The sequence below is a fragment of the Lissotriton vulgaris genome, chromosome 12 (assembly GCF_964263255.1).
Source record: "Lissotriton vulgaris chromosome 12, aLisVul1.2, whole genome shotgun sequence".
Lineage (NCBI taxonomy): Eukaryota > Metazoa > Chordata > Amphibia > Caudata > Salamandridae > Lissotriton > Lissotriton vulgaris.
In genome coordinates this window covers 624,105,363-624,128,653 of record NC_141700.1, presented here as the reverse complement: position 1 = coordinate 624,128,653, position 23,291 = coordinate 624,105,363, and the positions used below count along the sequence as shown (strand labels likewise).

Sequence of the window (23,291 nt, the reverse complement as noted above, 5' to 3'; positions counted from 1 at the left end):
GCTCGAGCTGAGCGAACGACCTACCCCAAATTCAGTCTATGATGTACGGAGGGTCCATACCTTGCACTTTACCGGGGGTGACACGCACCGAGTTTCTGGCCTGGCGGGCATCACTGCGCCACACCCAATGGACACATAAATTAACCCAACACATGCCTCTCTGGCATTGCACTTTGCTCAAGGAGCTTAGTGGGCTGAAGGAATATCAGCCTTGGGACCTCATAGGGATCTCCCAGCTCGGGGATGTGTGGGCCAGCGGCCACATACGCGCCTTACAGAACTTACAGTCCAGGTATTTCCTACACATGTCACATTTCTACAGGGACCTCCAGCTGCGTCATGCTGTCCACTCGCACATATCAGATGGCACAGCAATACCAGAATACAATCCACCCGAGGCGCAGGTTATGCTGGGGAAGGGGGGCATCTCCCGTATTTACCGTACATTAATTAAGAACACCCCAACCACACTAGACCGGCTCTGAAACCAGTGGGAGGAACTGGTGGGTCCACTGGAGAAGGAGTATTGGAGGGATGCCCTAATGGCGCCTAAGATGGTCACTGCATCAGCTAGGCTGTGCCTGATCAAACTATACTACCTGCACGCCACCTAATTAGCACCCGCACGCCTTCACATGGCAAGCCTATATCCCACTGTCTCCGGCACATGCTGTGGCCACGACCAGGTGGATTTCATCCGTATGGTCTGGGCATGTCCCCAACTGACACGATTCTGGGGGGGCATTGAGGAGGAACTCGCAGAAGTCTTGGATTGGGAAGTCCCCCATGATCCACGGCACACGCTCCTGGGGATCACTGATGGGCTGGATGGGTCCAGAAACGCAAAGCTGTTGTTCGAGGCATGTGGGCTGCTGAATTCATATCTGTGCATAGATCGCCGCCTAGTGTTGGGTCCGGATGATTGCACATTGTTGTCCTGGAAGAGTCTTCGAAGTATCACGAGATAGGTGGCTCCTCCCCTGAACTACAGTGCGCATGGGCATCGACTCCATCCCCAGATTGTTTTTTTCCGCCATTGGGTTCGGATGTGTTTCGGTTCCCTCTGTCGGAATCGATAGTTTTTCAACTTACTTTGCTCGAGGTCTTTAGGACTCGCGTCAGTATTGTCTATCGTTCGGGTTTGTTTGTTTCATCGGCTCCGAACCAACACTGCCCTTCCGCGTGGTTTCGGCGCGGACGGGCCTACACGACGCTCCAACCTACTTTCATCATGGAGCGAAGTCCATTTAAACGGTGCCCGGTGTGTGCCTCGAAGTACCCACATATCGACGTGCACCCAGTGTGCAATAAGTGCTTGTCGCCGGACCACGACGAGGCCAAGTGTATGGCCTGCTCCAAGTTCCGGTCAAAGAAGACACTCAAGCTCCGTGACTGCAGGCCCAGCGATCGGCACCTCCTCCGGCAGACATCTTCGACACGGAGGATGTCGGCGACGACACTATCCAGGAGATCACAGAATCTAACCCGACGTCGGAGGTCGAGGAAGACTACAACGCGGAAGACGAGGATTTCGATGAAGTCGTCGAGGAGGTAGGGGACGACGACGGGGCCCTTGCCACCGTAGAGGATAGCTCGGACGAGGAGCTTCCTCAAACTGACTCCGGGGCCAGCCACCATTCTAAGGCCCAGGCCGAGGGATCGCCTTCGGGCCTTACCCAAAGCCTTGAATCCCGTCCCACGGCTCCGCCTTCCGGCCCGGCCACGGATATTGATACGGCACCACTCACGGTACAAAAAACGAAAGTGAAACCATTGGTCTCGATGCCCAACGTATCGAAACCGAAAGCGATAGTCGCGCTGGTCGGGTCGAAGACTTCGGAGGCCTCGGCGCCGAAGAAATCCAAGATGGCCGTCGAGCTCAAGGGCCACGCCAAAATGGCCGACCTGAAGACTACGGTATCGAAGCCAAAGGTTAAAAAGACCGACGCGGCTGCGTCGGCGCCGAAGACGGTCGACGCACATACGAGTCGCCTCGATCCCAACAAGGCCGACGACCATAAGAAGGCCACTCTCGACTCGAGGACGCGGCAGGACGACCCCAAGTCTCTCACTGCCTCGCTTCCACTCGCCAAGGGGGCAACTGCGTCGACTCCGAAGACTGCGTCATTGGTCGACATCCCAAAACCAGCTTCAGAAGACTCTCTCGAGCCGGTGAGTCCCTCCGCCTCGTTCACTAAGAAGGTTACGGAGTCCCTTCAACGTATTAGGGAGGGGGCCGCAGCAGTCGAGCCGAAGGACCCTGTGCCGCCCAAGCCTCTTCAAAAACCGGCAAAGACGCCAACGCCGATTCTGTTCACGTTGCCGCCGAAAACGGCGCCGAAGGCTTTCACAGCAAAACCTGGGGCCGGAGTGCCCGTGAAGATATCTTCGACGCCGAAGGCATCGTTAGTGGTTCCAAGCCCACGGCACTGACCACTGGCAGACAAGGAGCGTCGAAGTGATCATCGACGCCAACACAGGCAAGCTCTCTCTCCTTAAGAGAAAGATCACCCCTGAACCACAATTGGAGCACTTCCAAATTCCACTTAAGAAAAAGATGGACTCTGCTGGTGCCTCTGACTCTATGGAGCCTGTATCACCACAAACACATAAACTTTCACCCACTCATTAATGTGGAGGAGGGTGACGGCAATGGCGAGGATGAGTATTCCTATCCAGTCTACTCAGACCCAGAAGATGTGACTGAGCCATGGTCTGCTGGTGGCGATCCTGGGGACCCGCATTCGGGGCAGGAGCCTCAGCTTTTTTCAGCCAAGACTTCCCCAACAGAAGACTCTGCAGCTTTGAATGCACTCATTGAAAGGGCGGCAGCCAATCATGACGTCGATCTCCATGCTGACCCAGTAGACGTCGACTTCCTCTTTGACACCTTTTCAGTCGCTGAAAAAACTGTAAAAACTTTGCCAATGCTAAAGGGGGTGTTGAAACATGCGGCAGAAGTCTTCAAGGAGCCCACCCGAGCAAAAGTAATCAACCCACGTATCGACAAGAAGTACAAGGCAGCGCCCACTGATCCTATTTATATCAAAGGACAGTTGCCTCTGGATTCCCTGGTTGTCTCCAATGCACGCAAAAGAGCCAACTCACAAACTACGGGTGATGCTCCTCCCCCAGACAAGGAATCAAAAGTATTTGAAGCTTCGGGGAAAAGGGTGGCTGCGCAGGCGGCCAACATATGGCGCATATCCAACACACAGGCGCTACTGGCGCGTTATGACAGGGCACACTATGACACTCTAGAGACCCTTTTACAGCACTTACCCGATCAATATAAGGAAGCTGCAGAAATGTTGATACAGGAGGGGAAGCTTATCACCAATGCTTCGATTAAGTGCGCTCTGGATGTGGCTGACACCGCCTCAAGAGCAATTAACACGAGCGTACTACTTCGTAGACATGCATGGCCCAGGATATCTGGTTTCAAACCAGACATTCAAACTACCATCTTGAACCAAACGGTCAACCCAGACCACCTGTTTGGCCCAGAGGTTGATACCACCCTCGAGAAGATGAAGAAGGACACCGACACTGCGAAGTCTATGGGTGCCTTGCAGTCCCAGCAGTTTCGGGGTGGTTCCTTTCGTCGCTCCAATAATAGAGGCACCTCGAGGGGTCAACTGTCACAGTCGACGCAATTCTACAAGAGCAACACCCAACCTTCCTATACCAACTAGGGTCGGGGTGGATACCGTGGCAACAACGTCAAAGGCAGAGGACGTGGAAATAACAGCTCCAGGTCCTCCACCTCCAACAAACAGTGACGCCTTGTCACTGCCCCCCGACCACGCAACACCGGTCGGGGGGACACTCCAGCAGTTCCTGCCCGTGTGGAAGTCCATCACCACGGACAGGTGGGTCAGATCTCTTATCCAATACGGTTATTGTCTGGAGCTCACATCCACTCCACCCAACATACCCCCAAAGAGCCGTCCTATGTCCGGAGAGCATTTGCACTTGTTGCAGCAAGAAGTCAACGTCGTGCTGCAAAAAGGGGCAATAGAGCTCGTGCCCCTGCAGGAAAGAGGTACAGGAGTTTACTCCCTGTACTTTCTGATTCCAAAGAAGGACGGATCCCTAAGGCCCATCCTAGACCTCAGACCTCTCAACTTTTACATTCTGTCAGAACATTTCCATATCCTCACGCTGCAGCAGGTTCTCCCACTGCTTCAGCAAGGGGACTTCCTAGCAACTCTGGACCTCAAGGATGCGTACTTCCACATTCCACTGCATCCTTCACACAGAAAGTACCTCAGGTTCACCATTCAAAACCAGCACTACCAGTTCACGGTTTTGCCTTTTGGGGTCACCACAGCGCCCAGGGTTTTCACAAAGTGCCTGGCGACGGTGGCGGCGCATCTAAGACGTCAAAACATCCACTTCTACCCCTATCTGGACGATTGGCTCATTCAGGCGAAGTCAGCCCAGCAGTGCGCCAACCATGTGTCCCACACCATTCACCTTCTGCACAATCTGGGGTTCTCACTGAATTACCCAAAATCCCATCTCCAGCCCGCCCACATACAGCAGTATCTGGGTGCGACCATAAACACTCTGGCGGCCACAGCGCAGCCGAATTCAGTGAGAGTCAACAGCATTCAATCGCTGATCCAAAGATTCAGACCTCAACACTCGCTTCCAGCAAGAGTGTTCATGCAGTTGATAGGCATGATGGCCTCCTGCATCTCCATAGTCCCACACACGAGACTACATATGCGTCCGCTTCAGGAGTGCTTAGCACGTCAGTGGACTCAGGCTCACGGGCAGTTAAAAGACCTAGTGTTGGTGAGCGGTCGGGCATACAACTCTCTGCATTGGTGGAATCCACAAAACCTTTGCAAGGGCCGACCGTTTCAAGAGCCTGTGCCGCAGATTATCCTGACAACGGACGCTTCTCTCCAAGGATGGGGAGCGCATGTACTCCATTACACGGTGCAGGGACTATGGATGCTACAGCAAAGGAAGATGCACATCAATGTACTAGAACTGATGGCGATCTTCATGGCCTTAAAGGCATTCAAAGTACATCTGTGCAACCAGGTCGTGTTGATCCGGACGGACAACATGACGGCCATGTACTACATTCAGAAGCAGGGGGGCACACACTCTCCGCAGCTGTCTCATCTGGCTCAGAGCATGTGGAAGTGGGCCATTCAGAGGAACATTTTCCTCATGGCAGAACATCTCCCAGGCAAGGACAATCAAATGGCGGACCTGCTCAGCAGGCACAGCCACCAAATGCACGAGTGGGAGATACATCCATCAGTACTCCAACCGTACTTCCAAAGGTGGGGTCATCCAGAGATCGACCTGTTCGCCACAAGGGAGAACGCAAAATGCCAAAGCTTCGCCGCCAGGTTCCCACACCCGCAATCGCAGGGCAATGCGATATGGATGAACTGGTCAGGCAGATTTGCGTACGCTTTTCCCCCAGCACCTCTGATACCGCTGGTGGCGCGCAAGCTCAGGCAGCACTCGATGACTCTCATCCTAGTTGCTCCAACGTGGGCTCGCCAACCATGGTACACCACGTTTCTGGAACTTTCCGTAGTACCGCATCAAAGGCTTCATCTCACACCCCGCCTTCTGACGCAGAGCCATGGCGACATTCAGCACCCAGATCCGCAACACCTCAACCTAGCGATCTGCTCCTGAAGTCCTAGAGTTTGGCTACCTCAACCTTCCTCCCAATTGCATGGACATCATTCGGGAGGCTAGGAAGCCCACTACTAGAGCATGTTATGCGGCAAAATGGAACCGGTTTGTCATCTATTGCGCAAACCACAACATTAATCCACTGGATGCTTCTATTCAGAACATCATCTGTTACCTGTTCCATCTTTACAAGTGTAATCTGGCATATACTTCCATTCGCATTCATCTGTCTGCGATGGCCGCATACCTCCAAAATAGGCAGCACCTTTCACTTTTCAAAGTGCCTGCCATCAAAGCATTTCTGGAAGGCCTCAAAAGAGTCATTCCGCCACGGACTCCACCAGCTCCCGAATGGAACCTTAATGTGGTTCTTACAAGGCTGATGGGTCCTCCCTTTGAGCCACTACATTCCTGCGAGATTCAGTTCTTGACATGGAAAGTGGCTTTCCTTGTAGCAATTACATCGCTACGGAGGGTTAGTGAACTGCAAGCCCTCACAATCCAAGAGCCTTTCTTCCAAGTTCATTCAAACAGGGTAGTGCTCCGCACTAACCCTAAATTTCTACCCAAGGTTGTGTCTCAATTCCACATCAACCAAACCATTGAGTTGCCGGTGTTCTTTCAAAATCCAGAGTCACTGGCGGAGCGGATGCTCCACACCCTTGACGTTAAACGGGCCCTAATGTATTACATTGATAGGACCAAGGATTTTAGAAAGACTAAGCAGCTTTTTGTTGCCTTTGCGCCACATCACAAAGGTAACCCTATTTCCAAAGCTGGCATTGCCGGGTGGATCGTGAAATGTACTCAGATCTGCTATGCAAAGGCAAAACGCACTCTTACCGTTCCACCAAGAGCCCACTCCACCAGAAAGTTGGGGGCCTCTATGGCTTTCCTTGGAAACATTCCCTTAGAGGACATATGTAGAGCAGCCACATGGTCTACCACACACACATTTACCAAGCATTACTGTGTAGACGTACACTCCAAACAGCAGGCAGCTGTAGGGCAGGCTGTTCTCAAGACACTTTTCCAAACTGCTGCAGCTGGCACGGGCGGCCGCCCCTAATGGAGGGACTGCTATGTATTCTATGCACAGATATGAATTCAGCTGCCCACATGCCTCGAACTGCAAATGCTACTTACCAGTATGCATCTGTTCTTGGCATGTAGGGCTGCTGACATTCATATCGCCCGCCCTCCTCCCGGGCGCCTGTAGCAGCTGCAGTGTTCACATATCATTTCATGGCATGGTCATCATTCACTGAGTTTCACTCCATCTTGGCCACAATGGCTAAAAACAATCTGGGGATGGAGTCGATGCCCATGCGCACTGTAGTCCAGGGGAGGAGCCACCTATCTCGTGATACTTCGAAGACTCTTCCAGGACAACAATGTGCAATCATCCGGACCCAACACTAGGCGGCGATCTATGCACAGATATGAATGTCAGCAGCCCTACATGCCAAGAACAGATGCATACTGGTAAGTAGCATTTGCATTTTAACACGGCTATGATTGTAGCTAAGCGGGACTTATCCAGTATTTGGGTGTCTTTCATAGATTCACATGCCTGAATCATTCCCCGTCGTCAAGACGGGAGCCTCCGGTATATAAAAAAGTAATGTCCTATAGACATACATAGAGAAGAATAGGCCTAAGGATCCCACCTTAGTGGCCTATCCACGTCCTTTTGTAAAAAAGACCAAACTAGAGTAGGCCCAAGGGTCCCACCTTAGTGGCCTACCTATGTCCTTTTGTAAAAAAGACCAAAGTAAAGAAGCCAACCAATCAGCTACCACCTCCTTCTAGAACCTTCCTGTCAGGAGCCTAGGTCTCTCAGATTTTCTACCGCACGTTGTGCTAGGGAGTCTCCACCTGAGTTCTCCTCAGGATTTTCTTCTTTTCTTCAAAAAACAAATTTACCAAACTTAGTACATTATGGCTGATGCCCAGAAAAAGGGTCTCTTCGGAGCCTGTTCCCTGTGTGGAAAGAAAAGGCTCCATGTAAAGGACAAGCATGAAACCTGCTTATATTACCTCTACCCTCACCATCTACCCAAGGACTGTAAAATATGTAGGACCTTCTCAAATAAGACCCTTAAAGACAGAGAAGGACGCCTGCTGCTCTGGCTGGACAGGCTGAAGAAGAGGACAGACGACTTGGTGTCAGAAGACGGTGAGAGTGTCTCTGGTACTTCACAATTTTCCTTGAAGAGGCCAAGGGTTACTTCCCCTAGCCCCTCAGACACCCCTCCTGAGAAGACTCTCAAGAAGTCCTCAGAGGGCAAAACCTCAGTGTCTGACAAGGATCTTCCTGTCCCCAGAAAGCCACCGCTGACCTTGACGACGACAGCGTCGATTATCTCTTCAGCGCAAAAAACTGCTTCAACGTCGACGACGACAGCATCGTCGGCCTCCTCATCGACGACTAAGACGACGCCTTCATCGACGGCGAGTATGCCAGTGTCGTCGACCATTCCATTTACACCATCGACGACGAAGATCTTATCGTCGACGACTAAGTCCAAGTCGTCGACGATTGTGCCGTCGACGAAGATCATCCCGTCAACGAAGGACACGTCGACGAGAATTCCGTCGACGGGGACACCGTCGACGGGGGCATCGACGACGACGGGGAAATTACCGGCGACGAAGGTAATGTTGACGAAGACGCCGTCGACTAAGTAGTCGACGACACCTGGAAATGCATTGTCGTCATCGGCGCCGCATATGACAACGCCAACAGGGAAATGGAAAGAGTCTGTGTTGCTATCTCAAGCCATGGATACCTTGCCGCCACAGACAGCCCATATCGGCATTAAAAGCTCGAGGAAACCAATTACGCCAAACCTGACGTTACCTAGTAGGGTGCAAGAGCTGCTTCCAACCTGCCTGCTTCAAGGTGAGAAGTCGGAGGAAGAGTTGTACACACAAGCCACAAGCCCATCAGACCTTGTGGTCAAGTGCCAAAGCACTGATGAGGAAATGGAGAAAGTGGAACATATGGAACATACAGTCCACACTCAAGTCCGCACACAGGTTACACCGATGGTGTGCCTACCAGCGGCCATTGTATCAGACCTGCAATTTTTAATACAGGACTATAAACAGCGGTTTCCGGAAAAGCCCACTACGCCTGTACCTACATCTGTACACGCACCCACTCCATTGACCCGACACAAGCCGCCCCCACTGGCGCTTAGTGGGGAACAAGAGCCAGTGCAAGAAATTCAATCGTCTGATGACGAAGAAGGGGACCAGGAAGAGGGCGAGGTCCGTGGAGATGAGTCTGACCCAGACGTAGATCAAGACTACATTGCTCCTTCTCCGGCCTCCCCGGAACCACAGTCCTCAGAAACACCACCCGCAGACATCGGTGGATTCCATAACCTTGTAGAGCGTGCAGCCAAACGATTCCACAAGTCTATGGAGTCTCAGGAAACCGAGTGCTTCCTGTACGACTTCAAGGAACCAGCTAAAAAGACAACCAAGTCAATTCCCATCATTGACTTTATATGGAAGCAAGGGAAATTACTGATGCAAACACCAGCTTCAATCCCAGTAGTAGTACCCAGGCTCGAAAAGAAATACAAGGCGACTTCATCAGCGCCAGCATGCCTCACAGGTCACCCCAAGGCAGATTCTGTGGTAACCCAGGTGGCACAGAAAAATTCACGTAACCCAGCATCGCCTCTGTCAACACCACCTGACAAGGAAGGCAGAAAACTGGATACTATTGGCAAGCGTTTTTCCACCACGTCGGCCATGACAGTAAAGGTGGCATATTCCATCGCACTTCTGGGCCGCTGCAATCGGCAACTTTGGGCAGATATTGCACCTTACCTATCTAACCTGCCAGAGGATGTAAAGGAGGAAGCTCAATCGCTCCTCTTGGAAGGCCAGACATCTGCCTCTGAGCTCATTGACTGCGCAATGGATGTCGCCATGACCGGTTTCAGGCAACTGGCAGGTGCTGCTGTACTCAGAAGACAAGGCTGGCTCAAAGCCACCTTTCCGCCAGGAGGTGCAAACGAAGATTCTTGATATGCCCTATGACGGCCAGCATCTCTTCGGGGAAAAGATTGATGAGGCCTTAAATACTATCAAAAAAGACACGGACACTGCCAAAGCCCTTGGAACACTGCAATTCCGGAACCAGTCCTTTTGTGGAAACAAAACTAGAGGACAATCTTCTTATGGAGGCACATACCAGAAGAGGTCCTCCTACTCATACAACCAGAACAGAACGCAATACCAACCGCGACAACAGCAGCAAGGGCGTCAGACTTCCTACGGCAAGTCTAACTACAGGGGGAAGAACCAGAAAAAACCTGCTGGCAACCGCCAATGACTTGTCAATGGCCAGTCCATCCACCATCGAACTTCTTCAAAATTGGAGATTGATAACAACAGATCGGTGGGTGCTCCAGCTAATTCAATTCGGACATTCTCTGGAATTTGTCACGATCCCCCCGACAACACCACCTCGCAAACGGTCCCACAGGCACCTACGATTGCTTCTTCAGGAAATCTCTTCCATGATGCAGAAGGGAGCGATAGAGAGAGTTCCACCAACCCACAAAGGAAAAGGTTTTTACTCCCACTTCTTCCTAATCCACAAGAAAGGGAAAAAGTGGAGACCAATCCTGGACCTCAGGGCACTCAACGTGTTCCTAAGGAAACAATTGTTTCGTATGGTGACACTCCAGGAGATCTTGGGACTACTGGAGGAAGGGGACTATATGACGTCCTTAGACCTGCAGGATGCTTACTACCATATTCCTATCCTCAAAGGGCACAGGAAGTACCTCAGGTTTGCTGTAGCGGGGCAGCATTACCAATTTTGTGTCCTCCCGTTTGGCCTCGAATCTGCCCCACGGATATTTACCAAATGCCTCTCCCCTGTGGCGGCCTTCCTTCGTCAACAAGGACACCAGGTCTTCCCATACCTGGACGACTGGCTGGTAAAGGCACCATCTGCGACCGGCGCAGCCAAATCCTCCAGCGCCTGTCTGGATATTTTCCAACGTCTTGGTTTGACCCTCAACCACGAGAAGTCTGCACTGGAGCCCAACAAGGTCATTACATTTCTTGGGGCGACTCTAGACACGGAACGTGTCAAGGCTTTCCCTTCTCAGGAAAGGAAAGTCAAACTCATCTCCCTGGCCACGTCAGTGGCATCAAGGAAGACTTTACCGGTCTGCACCTTCAAGTCCCTCCTCGGCATGATGTCCTCATGTATCATGCTCATACCCCACTGCCGCCTCAAGATGCGCCCACTCCAGGAGGAGTTGACAAACCAATGGACACAAAGTACAGGACCATTCGAGGACCGCATACGAGTCACTTGAAACATGGTCAACCACTTACAGTGGTGGAGATCGCTCAAACACCTGTCACAGGGACTGCCATTCCTGCTTCCCGCAGAGCCACATGTGATAACAACGGACGCATCCCTAGAAGGCTGGGGAGCGGTCCTCCAAGAACTCCATATCAATGGCAAGTGGACAGAACAGGAAACCCAGCTCCACATCAACCTATTGGAGTTAAGAGCGGTCTTCCTAGCTCTACAAGCCTTCCTGCCACGCATTCAAAACTCCCCAGTGCTCGTCAGAACAGACAACACCACGACGATGCACTACCTAAACAAGCAGGGGGGAACGCGATCGCTCTCACTATCTCGCGAATCGCAAAGGGTCTGGAACTGGCTTGTGGAACATGGAATAACGCTGAAAGCAGAGTACGTCCCGGGCAAGGACAACGTCTTGGCGGACGCTCTGAGCAGACAGGGATCTCCATCCCACGAATGGGAACTACACATGGAAGTGCTGGAACACATCTTCGCGGAATGGGGAACTCCGCGAATAGACCTCTTTGCCACGAGAGAAAACGCCAAATGCCCAAGCTTCGCAAGCAGGCATCACCACTCGGGAACCCTCGGAAATTCATTTTCCATCGCATGGTGCAACGTCTTTGCGTACGCCTTTCCGCCATTTCCACTGATACCCAGGGTTCTCAGGAAGATGAGGTCGGAGCCACGCACTCAGATTCTGATCGCTCCATTCTGGCCGAGGCAGCATTGGTTCACGGACCTTCACCGCCTCTCTGCCCAGCCACCTATTCGCCTGCGTCAACATCCAGCTCTGCTCACAATGTCCCAAGGACAGGTACATCACCCGAATCTGAGCTCTCTAAAATTGTCAGCCTGGCTCCTGAGTACCGGGAATTCAGCCACTTAAACATCCCGCAGGAGTGCAGAGACGTCCTTGCAAAGGCTAGAGCGGACAGCACTAATAAAACTTACTCATTAAAATGGAAGCGGTTTTGCTTTTGGTGTGTGGCCGAAGGCCTGCACCTTTTCCACATCACTCCACAGCAGCTGCTACCATACTTACTACATCTGGAACAATCGGGCCTTGCACACGCATCCATTAAAGTGCATCTGGCGGTGATCTCAAGATTCACCAGGACTTCTAAGGGTCCATCCCTGTGGGCAAACAGACTTATAAAGCAGTTCCCTAAAGGTCTCTACAGGTCCTTCCCACGACCAAGGCTGATCCCTCCGTCGTGGCACCTCAATGTGGTCCTTCACCAATTAATGAATAACCCCTTTGAACCCATCTATAGGGCAGACATCAAATTTATCTCATGGAAAACGGCCCTCCTCCTGGCTTTGACTTCTGCTAGAAGGGTCAGCGAGTTGCAGGCTCTCTCAATTCAAGATCCTTTAATTCAGTTCAGGGAGGACAGAGTGATCTTACAAACTAATCCTCTGTTTATTCCGAAAGTCCCTTCGGACTTCCACCTCAACGAACCAGTGGTCCTCAGGTCATTCTTTCCAAATCCTACCACTGTAGCTGAGAACTCTACATTCGTTAGATCTGAAGAGATCTTAAATTCTACATTGACAAGACAAAACACTTCCGAAAATCATCTCAACTCTTTGTTGCCTTTAGTAGCCACGGAAAGGCATGCCCCTGTCAAAACAAAGCATTTCAAGGTGGATTTCCTAGGCGATCACCTTTTGCCATGACAAGGCCGGACGACCTTTGGACTCAAGAGTCAAAGCTCATTCGACAAGAGCCATGTCCACGTCTGCAGTACTGTTTGCTGGAGTGTCGGTATTGGACATCTGCAGAGCGGCGACCTGGAAGTCAACGCATACCTTCACCAGGCACTACTGCCTGGATACTGAGCTGATGAAGGATGCAGCAGTGGGCCAAGCAGTGCTTCGCCATCTATTCCAGTGAGGTGAGCCTTCCGACATCCCTCCATCCTTTACTGGTATGCACATTCTTTTACTAATATTTACATGACAATGCATTTTAGTGGTTTGCAGTCGCGTGATATGTATTATCTACAGACTCGTATATGATGTTCCATCAAAAATGTGCATAATATATTGCTTGCTACTCTGATTCAGGCATGTGAATCTATGAAAGACACCCAAATACTGGGTAAGAAATGCGTTACTTACCTGTAACTGCAGTTATCCAGTATTGGTGTCTTTCATAGATTCACATGCACCCTCCTGCCTCCCCTGGAAGGACTCCCCTATCTCTCTAACAAGTTTACGCCTACCTAGCTGGTGCTTACGAAAATCTGAGAGACCTAGGCTCCTGACAGGAAGGTTCTAGAAGGAGGTGGTAGCTGATTGGTTGGCTTCTTTACTTCGGTCCTTTTTACAAAAGGACATAGATAGGCCACTAAGGTGGGACCCTTGGGCCTACTCTAGTTTGGTCCTTTTTACAAAAGGACGTGGATAGGCCACTAAGGTGGGATCCTTAGGCCTATTCTTCTCTATGTATGTCTATAGGACATTACTTTTTTATATACCGGAGGCTCCCGTCTCGACGACGGGGAATGATTCAGGCATGTGAATCTATGTTATGTTAAAATCAATTTATAAAGCGCTCGTACGCCCGTGGGCTTCATGGCGCTATAGGGAGAGTGAAGAATCCGTGCAACATAACACTAAGCTAACAATGGCTAATGGTAGGCTTGAGAGAACAGCCAGGTTTTTAGTCCCTTACGAAAGGTGAATAAATCCTTACTCTGCCTAATCGGTAAAAGACACCAATACTGGATAACTGCAGTTACAGGTAAGTAACGCATTTCATAGCAGCCAACTGGAAGCGTCCTACTCCGCTTAGCCTCTAGAAATGGCGGGAGGGGGTAGACTGGTGTGCTACACAGGAAAAACCTATGTATGAAGCGCTGGGATGTCTGAAGAAATACCGTAGGATGTGGGGCAAATGGTTGGGTACTGTGAATTAAATTGGTGTAGCCTGCTAAATGTCTGTATCATGTAAGATTTTGCGGGGTCACGTGGAACAAGGTTGATCATTCAATCGAGCGGGAATTGTCAACCCTATTGTACTGTGCCATATAGCTGGTTTTTGTTACCATGTCTAAAAATCAATAAAATTGTTGATCAAAAAAAACAATTGCTGCATTGGATTAAATAAAATCTTAGATATTTGTATTTCTAAACCTTTTTTATCTGAAGGACTGCACATTAAGTTCCAAAAGTCAAAATCGTGGTAAAAATGTCCTAAAGAGACATGGAAAATACATCAAGAGTAGGTACTGCCATTTCCTTAAAATAAGAAACTTTTTCATCCAGTGACAGACCTTTCAAACAACTCCACTTGCTATCACTTTGATACATGCATCCTAGTGAAGTTTAATTTAGATGCCTCGTAATAAGGAGGAAGTTTGCCCATTGTAGAGATTTTTGAGAAGGTAGTCTATCGAGATACATTCTTGGAAATCTCGTCCATCATTTCTTATATGTTGTACTTTTTGTAACTTTGTTCTTGACAACCACTCATGTTCTCATCTCCTTTTTTGTTCCTTTACAGGCTGTACTTTTAACAAACAAGCAGTGAAACTCACTGTACACTATGAGCATGGCTTTACAGTGTCCCGGGAGGAAGCAGGTGCAGGGAGTGTATTGTACCAATATCCTTTTGAAAAGCTAAGGATGTCATCAGATGACGGCATCCGCAATCTGTATTTGGACTTCGGCGGACCAGAAGGAGAACTGGTGAGACAGCACGCATGTTGTAGATGGCAGATGGTGTGCAACTTACACACACTTGTGTTGTGCTTGTTATGGCCGACTCATTCTTGGAAACCATTTGCCACAATTTATGGAGTTTAGTTGCGGATGCTCCTGTGTCTGAAGTATGTTTCATTCTGAATCTTTTGGTACCCCTACCTCCCGGTAGAAGTTTAAAGACTGTGATATCTGGGCAGACACTTTGTATGCATCTGTACATTGTAAAAACCTCCACCCCAAATCTTGACATGTATGTGCATTCTGGCTAAATACCCTTGTTCGAGGCATATGAGCTGTTGATCATATGCTTTGCATAGATCGCCATCTAGTGTTGGGTCCGGATGTTTGCACTTTATTTTTCTTTGAATAAGTCTTGCCAGTCACGAGGTTGGTTACTCCTCCTTTAGGCAATAGTGCGCATGGGCATCCACTCCATTGGTTTTTTTTTTCCGCTGTCGGGTTTGGATGTGAACAGTTGCGCTCCGGTTCGGCACAGTTTTTTCGGGCCCCCTTTGACGCGCAACCACTACCCTCAACGGTATTGTTTATCGATCGCGTTTCCCATTGTCCGCATATCAGTTGCTCTCAAACCTTCGATCTGAACATTCGGGGATGGCTGTTGGGCCTACCAGCACCTGGATCGGTATCAGCAGACTCCGTTCAAGTATGTCCAGGGTGTCGCGCTAAGTTTTCGCGCACAGACTTGCACATAGTGTGAAAACTTTGCCTAGCCCCGGAACACAACGAGAGACTGCAATGTGTTTCTGTCGAAGAAAACCCTCCTTGATTGTCGGGCTCGACGTCACGAAATGTACCAACAAAGCGGCTCTGCGCCCGACCTCCTCGGAGAAGAGTCCAAACATGAAGAATTGCAAGCGCAGGAAACCGAAATGGAAGAGGAGCACGTCTCCGCATCCGAAGCAGACTCCGATGCCAAAGACCTCACACCAGGACAACGGATCATGAGTAGAGAGACTTCGTTCCCATACCCTCTCCTTTATAAGAAAACTGCTCCGGTCCCTCCTCTGACTTCGGGCCAAGGTCAGCACCGGGAAAAGGTTTCGAGTACCCCGCCTTTTGGCTCTGCGTCGAAACATTAACCCCATCCTTCTGGCTCGGACTCTACCCGTCCCCACGCAGGTGCCAACCCGAAACCTTTGACGGTAAAAACTAAACACCTTCTGGTTTCTGTGTCACTGTTGCATAAACCTAAATCTGCGGAGCCGAAAACTTCGGAGGGGAAACTTTCGACGCCAAAACCGGCATCTAAAGAAAGTACTGTAACTAAAGAGCCGCTGACCGAACATCCACCTTCGGATCCGAAACAAATGGAAATTGTGATTAATCCTGAAACAGGACATATTCATGCAAAACTTCCTGTAAAGAGGAAATTGAGCTTACCAGAGGATTACCACATTCCTTTAAAGAATAGAAATGTGGCCACTAACTCTCCTCCATATATTTAACCTTCTTCACCCATTCATGAAGACTTACTCATTACACCTACCACATTCCCCTACACCACCACCACCACCATCACCACAGGATATAGGAGATTTGGATATAGGCGACTATGCACCACAGGATTGTAATCCATGGGATAATTATTGTGTCCCTCAACGAAATAATGACCCTGACCTATATCCATCCAGGCCTTTGCCTCCAGATGATAACATTGAGTACATTGAGCTCCTTAATAGGGCCGCACAATATCATGGAGTAGAACTTCATAAGGAAAGTTTAGAGGAGGAACTCTTGTTGGAAACACTGAGTTCATCTCAAAGGGCTACACAAACATTACCAATGATAACGGCGATGCTCAAGAACACTGAAGATATCTTTAAAGACCCTGTAAGAGCTAGGATCATCACTCCCAGGGTGGAAAAAAATACAGAGCTGCACCTAATGACCCTGTGTATATCAAAGGCCAATTGCCCTTAGGCTCTCAGGTCATTTCTAATGCTCGTAAGAGAGCTAACTCTCAAACAGGGGATGCCCCTCCTCCTGATAAGGAGTCCAAATTATTAGATGCTTCAGGAAAAAGGATAGCCTCACAAGCTGCTTATAATTGGCGTATTGCCAATGCCCAAGCATTGTTGGCAAGGTATGATAGAACTCATTATGACTAACTCGAAAAGCTCATTGAATTCCTACCGGATGAGCATAAGACTAAAGCCAGTGACCTTATTCAAGAAAGTAAATTAATAACTAATACCTCTATCAGGTGTGTGTGTGTTAGATCAGGCAGATAGAGCAGCTTGGTCAGTAACTACTAGTGTACTACTCCGGAGACCTGCTTGGCTAAGGATTTCAGGGTTCACGCTTGAGGTACAAGACTCTATTCTTAATCAACCTTTTGATAAAGAACAACTTTTTGGCCCAGCTGTCGATGTATCACTAGAAAAGATCAAAAAAGATACAGAAGTTGCTAAATCCATGGGATGCCTTGCAATCCCCTTCTAACCGGGGTTCCTTTCGCCACTCATTCTATAGGGGTGGCTCCAAAAGTGTATTTACAGAGAATCCCTCCTCCTCTTACAAAGGTAACAATCAATCGCCCTCTTCAAGAGGTTATTTTAGTATTAAATCTTTTTATTGACAGGATGAAAGCATTGAACAGGTCACAACGCCTACAACCCAGCGGGCCGGCAAAGTTAATTCCAATTGCAACAGGAGGATGAGGCAGCATTAAGACTTTCAACTATTACACACAGCATGCCGCCTACAACTCAACAGGGCCGGCCGCGTCTTTAAAAAAAAAAAGGCAACTGGTAGACAGGGTGGTAGGGAAATGGCCTAAAGTCCAGGAATCCCATGTGTCCCCGCTGAGGCACTAGTTCTGCAAATGGAAGGGAGAGGGGGAATCTATGTCAAATGCACCTAAGAAGAAACAGGGGCGTCATTGGGGACCAGTTTAAGGATGCGGAGGTATTGCGGACAGGTCACCTCCCGAAATTCTGTGGAAAGAATGGCCAAGAAGGGGGCCCATGTTTTAGCAAAATCTGCGGCCTTCCCATCAGCTGCCATGGAGAGCTTCTCTATCGCTAAGAGGTTCTACAACTGATGTACCCAGTGACTGTATTCCGGAGCAATGTCTGACTTACACTGCGCTATTATTACTCTGTGCTCAGTGTTCAGCACAAGTGCCATTTGCCTCCCCTTAAGCAAGCGCAGGGGAAAGAATAGGGCATTAGCAAGGCCCAAGAGGTTTTAGAGGAGGATATATAGGAAACCACGGCAAGGGAAGGGGCTGAGGCAGTTCAACATGCACCTCACCTGCAAATAAAAAGCAGGGACTTATTTCCCATGCCCCCTATCATTACACTCCTGTTGGGGGATGTCTTTCACATTTTCTACCAATTTGGAACACTATTACATCCGACAAATGGGTACTACAAATTATCCAATCTGGTTATTGACTGGAGCTTACAAACACTCCACCGAATATTCCTCCAAGGTTGCACCTCATGTCACAAGAACATCTCACCCTTCTAAAGCAAGAGGTTCTTTCTCTGTTGCAAAAGGGGCAATAGAATCAGTCCCTTTACAATATAAAGACACAGGAGTGTACTCCCTCTACTTCCTAATTCTCAAATATATTGGACCTCAGAGTACTAAATCTATACATTCAGTCAGACCATTTTCATATGGTAACACTCCAACAAGTGCTTGCTCTCCTTCAGCAAGGCGACTTTCTATCCACTCTGGACTTAAAGGACGCTTACTTTCATATTATCCAGTATTTGGGGTGTCTTTCATAGATTCACATGCCTTAATCATTCCCCGTCGTCGAGACGGGAGCCTCCGGTAAATAAAAAAGTAATGTCCTATAGACATACATAGAGAGAATAGGCCTAAGGGCCCCCCCTTAGTAGCCTCTCTTTGTCCTTATGTAAAAAGGACCAAACTCTCACAGTCAGCCAATCAGCTCCGACCTCCCTCTAGAACCTTCCTGGGAGGAGCCTCAGTCCCTCAGATTTTCTACCGCACGTTGTGCTAGGGAGTCTCCAGCCTGAGCTCTCCTCAGGTTTCCTTCCAAATCATCTAACTTTCTTTGAAAGTGATTCTTCAATCTCAACTCTTCAAGGACTACTTCACTACACTGTTTTGGCAGTAAGTGTTTTCTTTCCACTGCTTTATTCCATGTCTGAATCACAGAAGAAAGCCCTTTTCAGGGCCTGCTCTTCATGTGGAAAGAAAAGGATCCATGTGGATGATAAGCATGACCTGTGCTTATATTGCCTTTACCCGGACCATGTCTCGGACAAATGCAGAATATGTAGAGCTTTCCCTAAAAAGACAGTGAGGGACAGGGAAGGTCGCCTTCTCATCTGGCTCGACAGGCTTAAGGACAGAGACACTCTGGAATCATCTGAAGGCAGTGTTTCCAAGTCCTCAGAAGTCTCTAAAAAGAGGACTAGGGTAACTTCCCCTGGCCCCTCAGACACTCCTCCTAAGAAGGCACACAAGAAGTCTTCAGAGGCAAGATCCACGACATCTTCAGTGTCTGTTCAGGACGATCAAACCTTTAAAAAGCCTGCTCTGTCATCTACCAGACATGCCCAGAGGACTACCTCAGTCACTACCACTGTGTCGACGACGACAGCTTCGTCGCCCTCAGCGTCGACGAGGACGACTTCATCCTCGTCATCAGGTAGACCTGTTTCCTCTGTTATTCTACTGACATCGTCGTCGACGACGAAGACCTTGTCGACGACGAAGACTACACCGACGACGACGTGGTCGTTGACGAGCCCATCGTCGTCGAAGACGTTGCTAAAGAACCCACCGTCGACAACGAAGACGTCGACGAGGGAGTCGACGACGAAGACACCGTCGACGAAGACACCGTCGACGAAGACGTCGACAACGGGCTCGCCGTCGACGAGCGCACCGACGACGACAACATCGACGTCGAAGTCGTCGTCGACGACCAAGGTACCGTCGACCACCCCACCGTCGACGAGAACACCGTCGACGAAGGACTCGTCGTCGACGACGAAGACACCGTCGACGGAAGACTCGTCGTCGAAGATGGCACTGTCTGAGCCATGGAAAAAATCCAGACTTGTGGAGGTGTCGGCCCTCACGCTACCGCCGTCGACGACACCCTCGACGACGACAGGATCAAATGCTACATCTGGCAAGACTACCAAACCACAAATTACCCCGGAAACAACGTCTCCGAGCAAAGTGGAAACGCAGCCACCTCAGGAAATCTTCCAAAGTGAAGAATCTGAAGAGGATGACCACCTGGGTCCCGCTACTTCTATCTCGGACCTTAATTTCAAATGCCAAAGCACTGATGAGGAACAGGAGGAGTTCACTTATCAGGAACAATCCGCCCACACTAGTGTCCGCACGGAGGTCACCCCCATGATATGCCTACCGGCGACTCTTGTCAATGACCTGCGGTTCCTTGTACAAGATTACAAGCAACGCTTCCCGGATGCGGACAGTGGGAATCAGACACCTATGGTACAGACACCAGCGTCCGCCCCAAAACAGTCTCAACCTCTCCCTCAAACCCACCGTGACAAGGTCCAGCCTCAGGTGGTGGACTCCTCAGACGAAGATGAGGATGAGGAGGAATTGGAGGAAGGAGAGGACCAGGAGGTCCACTCGGACCAGGATGAGGAGGATGAGTATGTGGCGTCATCCCCAGCTTCACCACAACCACGCCAAGCGGACTCACCGCCTGTGGACATTGGCGGCTTCCACAAACTTGTGGAAAGGTCGGCGAAGAGATTCCATATGGTCGTGGAATCAACTGAAATGGAATGCTTCTTGCACGATTTCAAAGAGCAGCCGCAGAAGTCGACTAAATCTATTCCAATTATAGAATTCTTGTGGGAGCAAGGCAAGAAATGAATGCTGACACCCGCTTCTGTACCAGCGGTTGTTCCACGCCTGGACAAGAAATACAAAGCCCCACTTACAGCGGCGGCTTGCCTCAATGGACACCCCAAACCTGATTCAGTGGTTACGCAGGCAGCCCGGAAGAACTCCCGCAACCCTTCCTCCCCGCTGTCCGCTCCTCCAGACAAAGAAGGCAGGAAGCTTGACACGATCGGGAAAAGATTCACAACAACGTCGGCCATGACCATTAAGGTGGCCAACTCCATTGCTTTTGTTGGGACGTTACAATCGCCAACTTTGGGAGTACATAGCCCCTTACGTAAAGGAACTGCCTGACGCAGTCCAGGGTGAAGTCAAGGCTCTCCTGGTGGAAGGTCAAACTTCAGCTGCGGAAATAATTGACTGTGCTATTGACGCAGCCATGACTGGCTTCCGTCAGCTTGCTGGAGCTGCTGTTCTGCGCCGTCAAGGGTGGCTGAAAGCGACGTCGTTCCGCCAGGAGGTGCAATTGAAGGTACTGGACATGCCCTTCGACGGCCAGCATCTTTTTGGGGACAAGATCGACGAGGCACTGCAGACCATAAAGAAGGACACCGATACTGCCAGGGCACTGGGCACTTTGCAGTCGCGAAACAAGTCCTTTTGAGGCAACCGATCCAGAGGTCAGTCCTCTTATCGAGGTTCCTATCAGAACAGGTCCTCGTATTCCTACAATAACAAGAATCAATACCAGCACAAGCAACAACAAGGTCGTCAATCTTCATACGGAAGATCTAACTTCAGAGGCAAAAATCCCAAGAGGGGCACTGGCAGCCGCCAGTGACCGATTACTCCAGCCAGTCCTACCACCCTCTCCATCCTTTCAAATTGGAGGAAAGTTGACCCATTTCCTCACCAATTGGCAACACATCACCACGGACCGGTGGGTTCTCCAGATGATACGATTCGGCCATTCTCTCGAATTGATCACCATCCCTCCCAATACACCTCCCCAAAGACGGGAGCACAAACACCTACGCCTGCTTCTCCAGGAACTTTCTGTCATGCTACAGAAAGGAGCAATCGAACGAGTTCCTGCATCCTTAAAGAGGAAGGGGTTTTATTCCCACTTCTTTCTCGTACGACAGAAGGAGAACAAGTGAAGGCCCATTCTAGACCTACGGGCGCTCAACGCCTTCCTGCGGAGCCAATCGTTCAGGATGGTGACGATCCAAGAAATCCTGGGCACTCTGGAAAAAGGAGATTTCATGACATCCTTGGATCTCCAGGATGCCTACTACCACATCCCCATCCTCAAGCGTCGCAGAAAGTTCCTGAGGTTCGAGGTTGCAGGCCGACATTATCAGTTCAAAGTCCTGCCGTTCGGCCTCAAATCCGCGCCGCGGATTTTCACAAAGTGCCTTGCACCGATGGCGGCTTTTCTGCGTCAGCTGGGTCACCAAGTCTTCCCCTACCTAGACGACTGGCTGGTGAAAGCACCCTCACCAGTAGGCGCGGCCGAATCCTCCAGCGCCTGCACCAATCTTTTTCAGAGGCTGGGTTTAACCCTCAATCTCAAAAAATCCTGCATTATACCTACGACAAGAATCACCTTCCTCGGGGCTACCTTGGACACGGAGTGCACAAGAGCCTTCCCCTCGAAGGACAGGACGGACAAGATATTGTCTCTGGCCACGGCTGTGGCAATAAAGACACACCTCAAGGTACGGACTTACACGTCCCTCCTGGGAATGATGTCTTCCTGTATACTCCTCATCCCTCACGGCAGACTCAGGATGCGCCCGTTGCAGGAAGCTCTCACGAGCCAATGGACTCAAAGTACTGGCTCTTTCGAGGACGTTGTACGAATAACACCAAAAATATCCAGGGGTCTGGAATGGTGGAGGCGTCGCAAAAATCTAACCATAGGATTGCCGTTCCTCCTTCCGGCGACACCTCTGGTGATCACCACGGACGCCTCCCTGGAAGGATGGGGCGCTGTTCTACAGGACCTTCGGATCAGCGGCAAGTGGGACGCTCAGGAAAAGCTGCTCCATATAAACCTTTTGGAGCTGAGGGCTGTATATCTTGCTCTACAGGCCTTCCTACCACGCATCCAGAACTCCCCAGTGCTCGTCAAAACAGACAACACCACGACGATGCACTATCTCAACAAACAGGGGGGGACGCGTTCGCTCTCTCTATCACGTGAATCGCAGAAAATCTGGAACTGGCTGGTGCTACACGGACTCCAGCTCAAAGCGGACTATGTACCCGGAAAAGACAATACCATCGCGGACGCCCTGAGCAGAAAAAGATCCCTCTCCCACGAGTGGGAACTGAGCGACGACGCTCTGGCTCACATCTTCTCTCAATGGGGAGTCCCAAGAATCGACCTCTTTGCCACCAAGGAGAACGCCAAATGCCCAAACTACGCAAGCTGGCATCCCCAACAAGGGTCACTGGGAAATGCTTTTTCCATCGGTTGGTTCAGCGTGTTTGCGTACGCTTTTCCTCCGTTTCCAATGATCCCGAGGCTCCTCAGGAAGATTAAGGCGGAGCCCTGTACCCTGATACTGATTGCCCCGTTCTGGCCGAGGCAACACTGGTTCTCGGATCTGCTTCGACTTTCCATCAGGTCACTGATTCGTCTGAGGCAGCAACCGAACCTCATAACGATGTCCAACGGACAGGTACAGCACCCGAACCTCCA

The 23,291-nt window shown here is 50.1% G+C and overlaps 1 protein-coding gene across 1 annotated transcript in view; it reads left to right on the top strand.

The window, feature by feature from the left end:
• SNTB2 (syntrophin beta 2) overlaps positions 1–23,291 on the top strand; it is a 285,109-nt gene that overhangs the window by 227,692 nt on the left and 34,126 nt on the right. Inside the window, exon 6 of the mRNA XM_086945768.1 lies at positions 14,541–14,725. Coding sequence (XP_086801894.1) covers positions 14,541–14,725 — 185 coding nt within the window. The remainder of the gene's footprint in view (positions 1–14,540; positions 14,726–23,291) is intronic.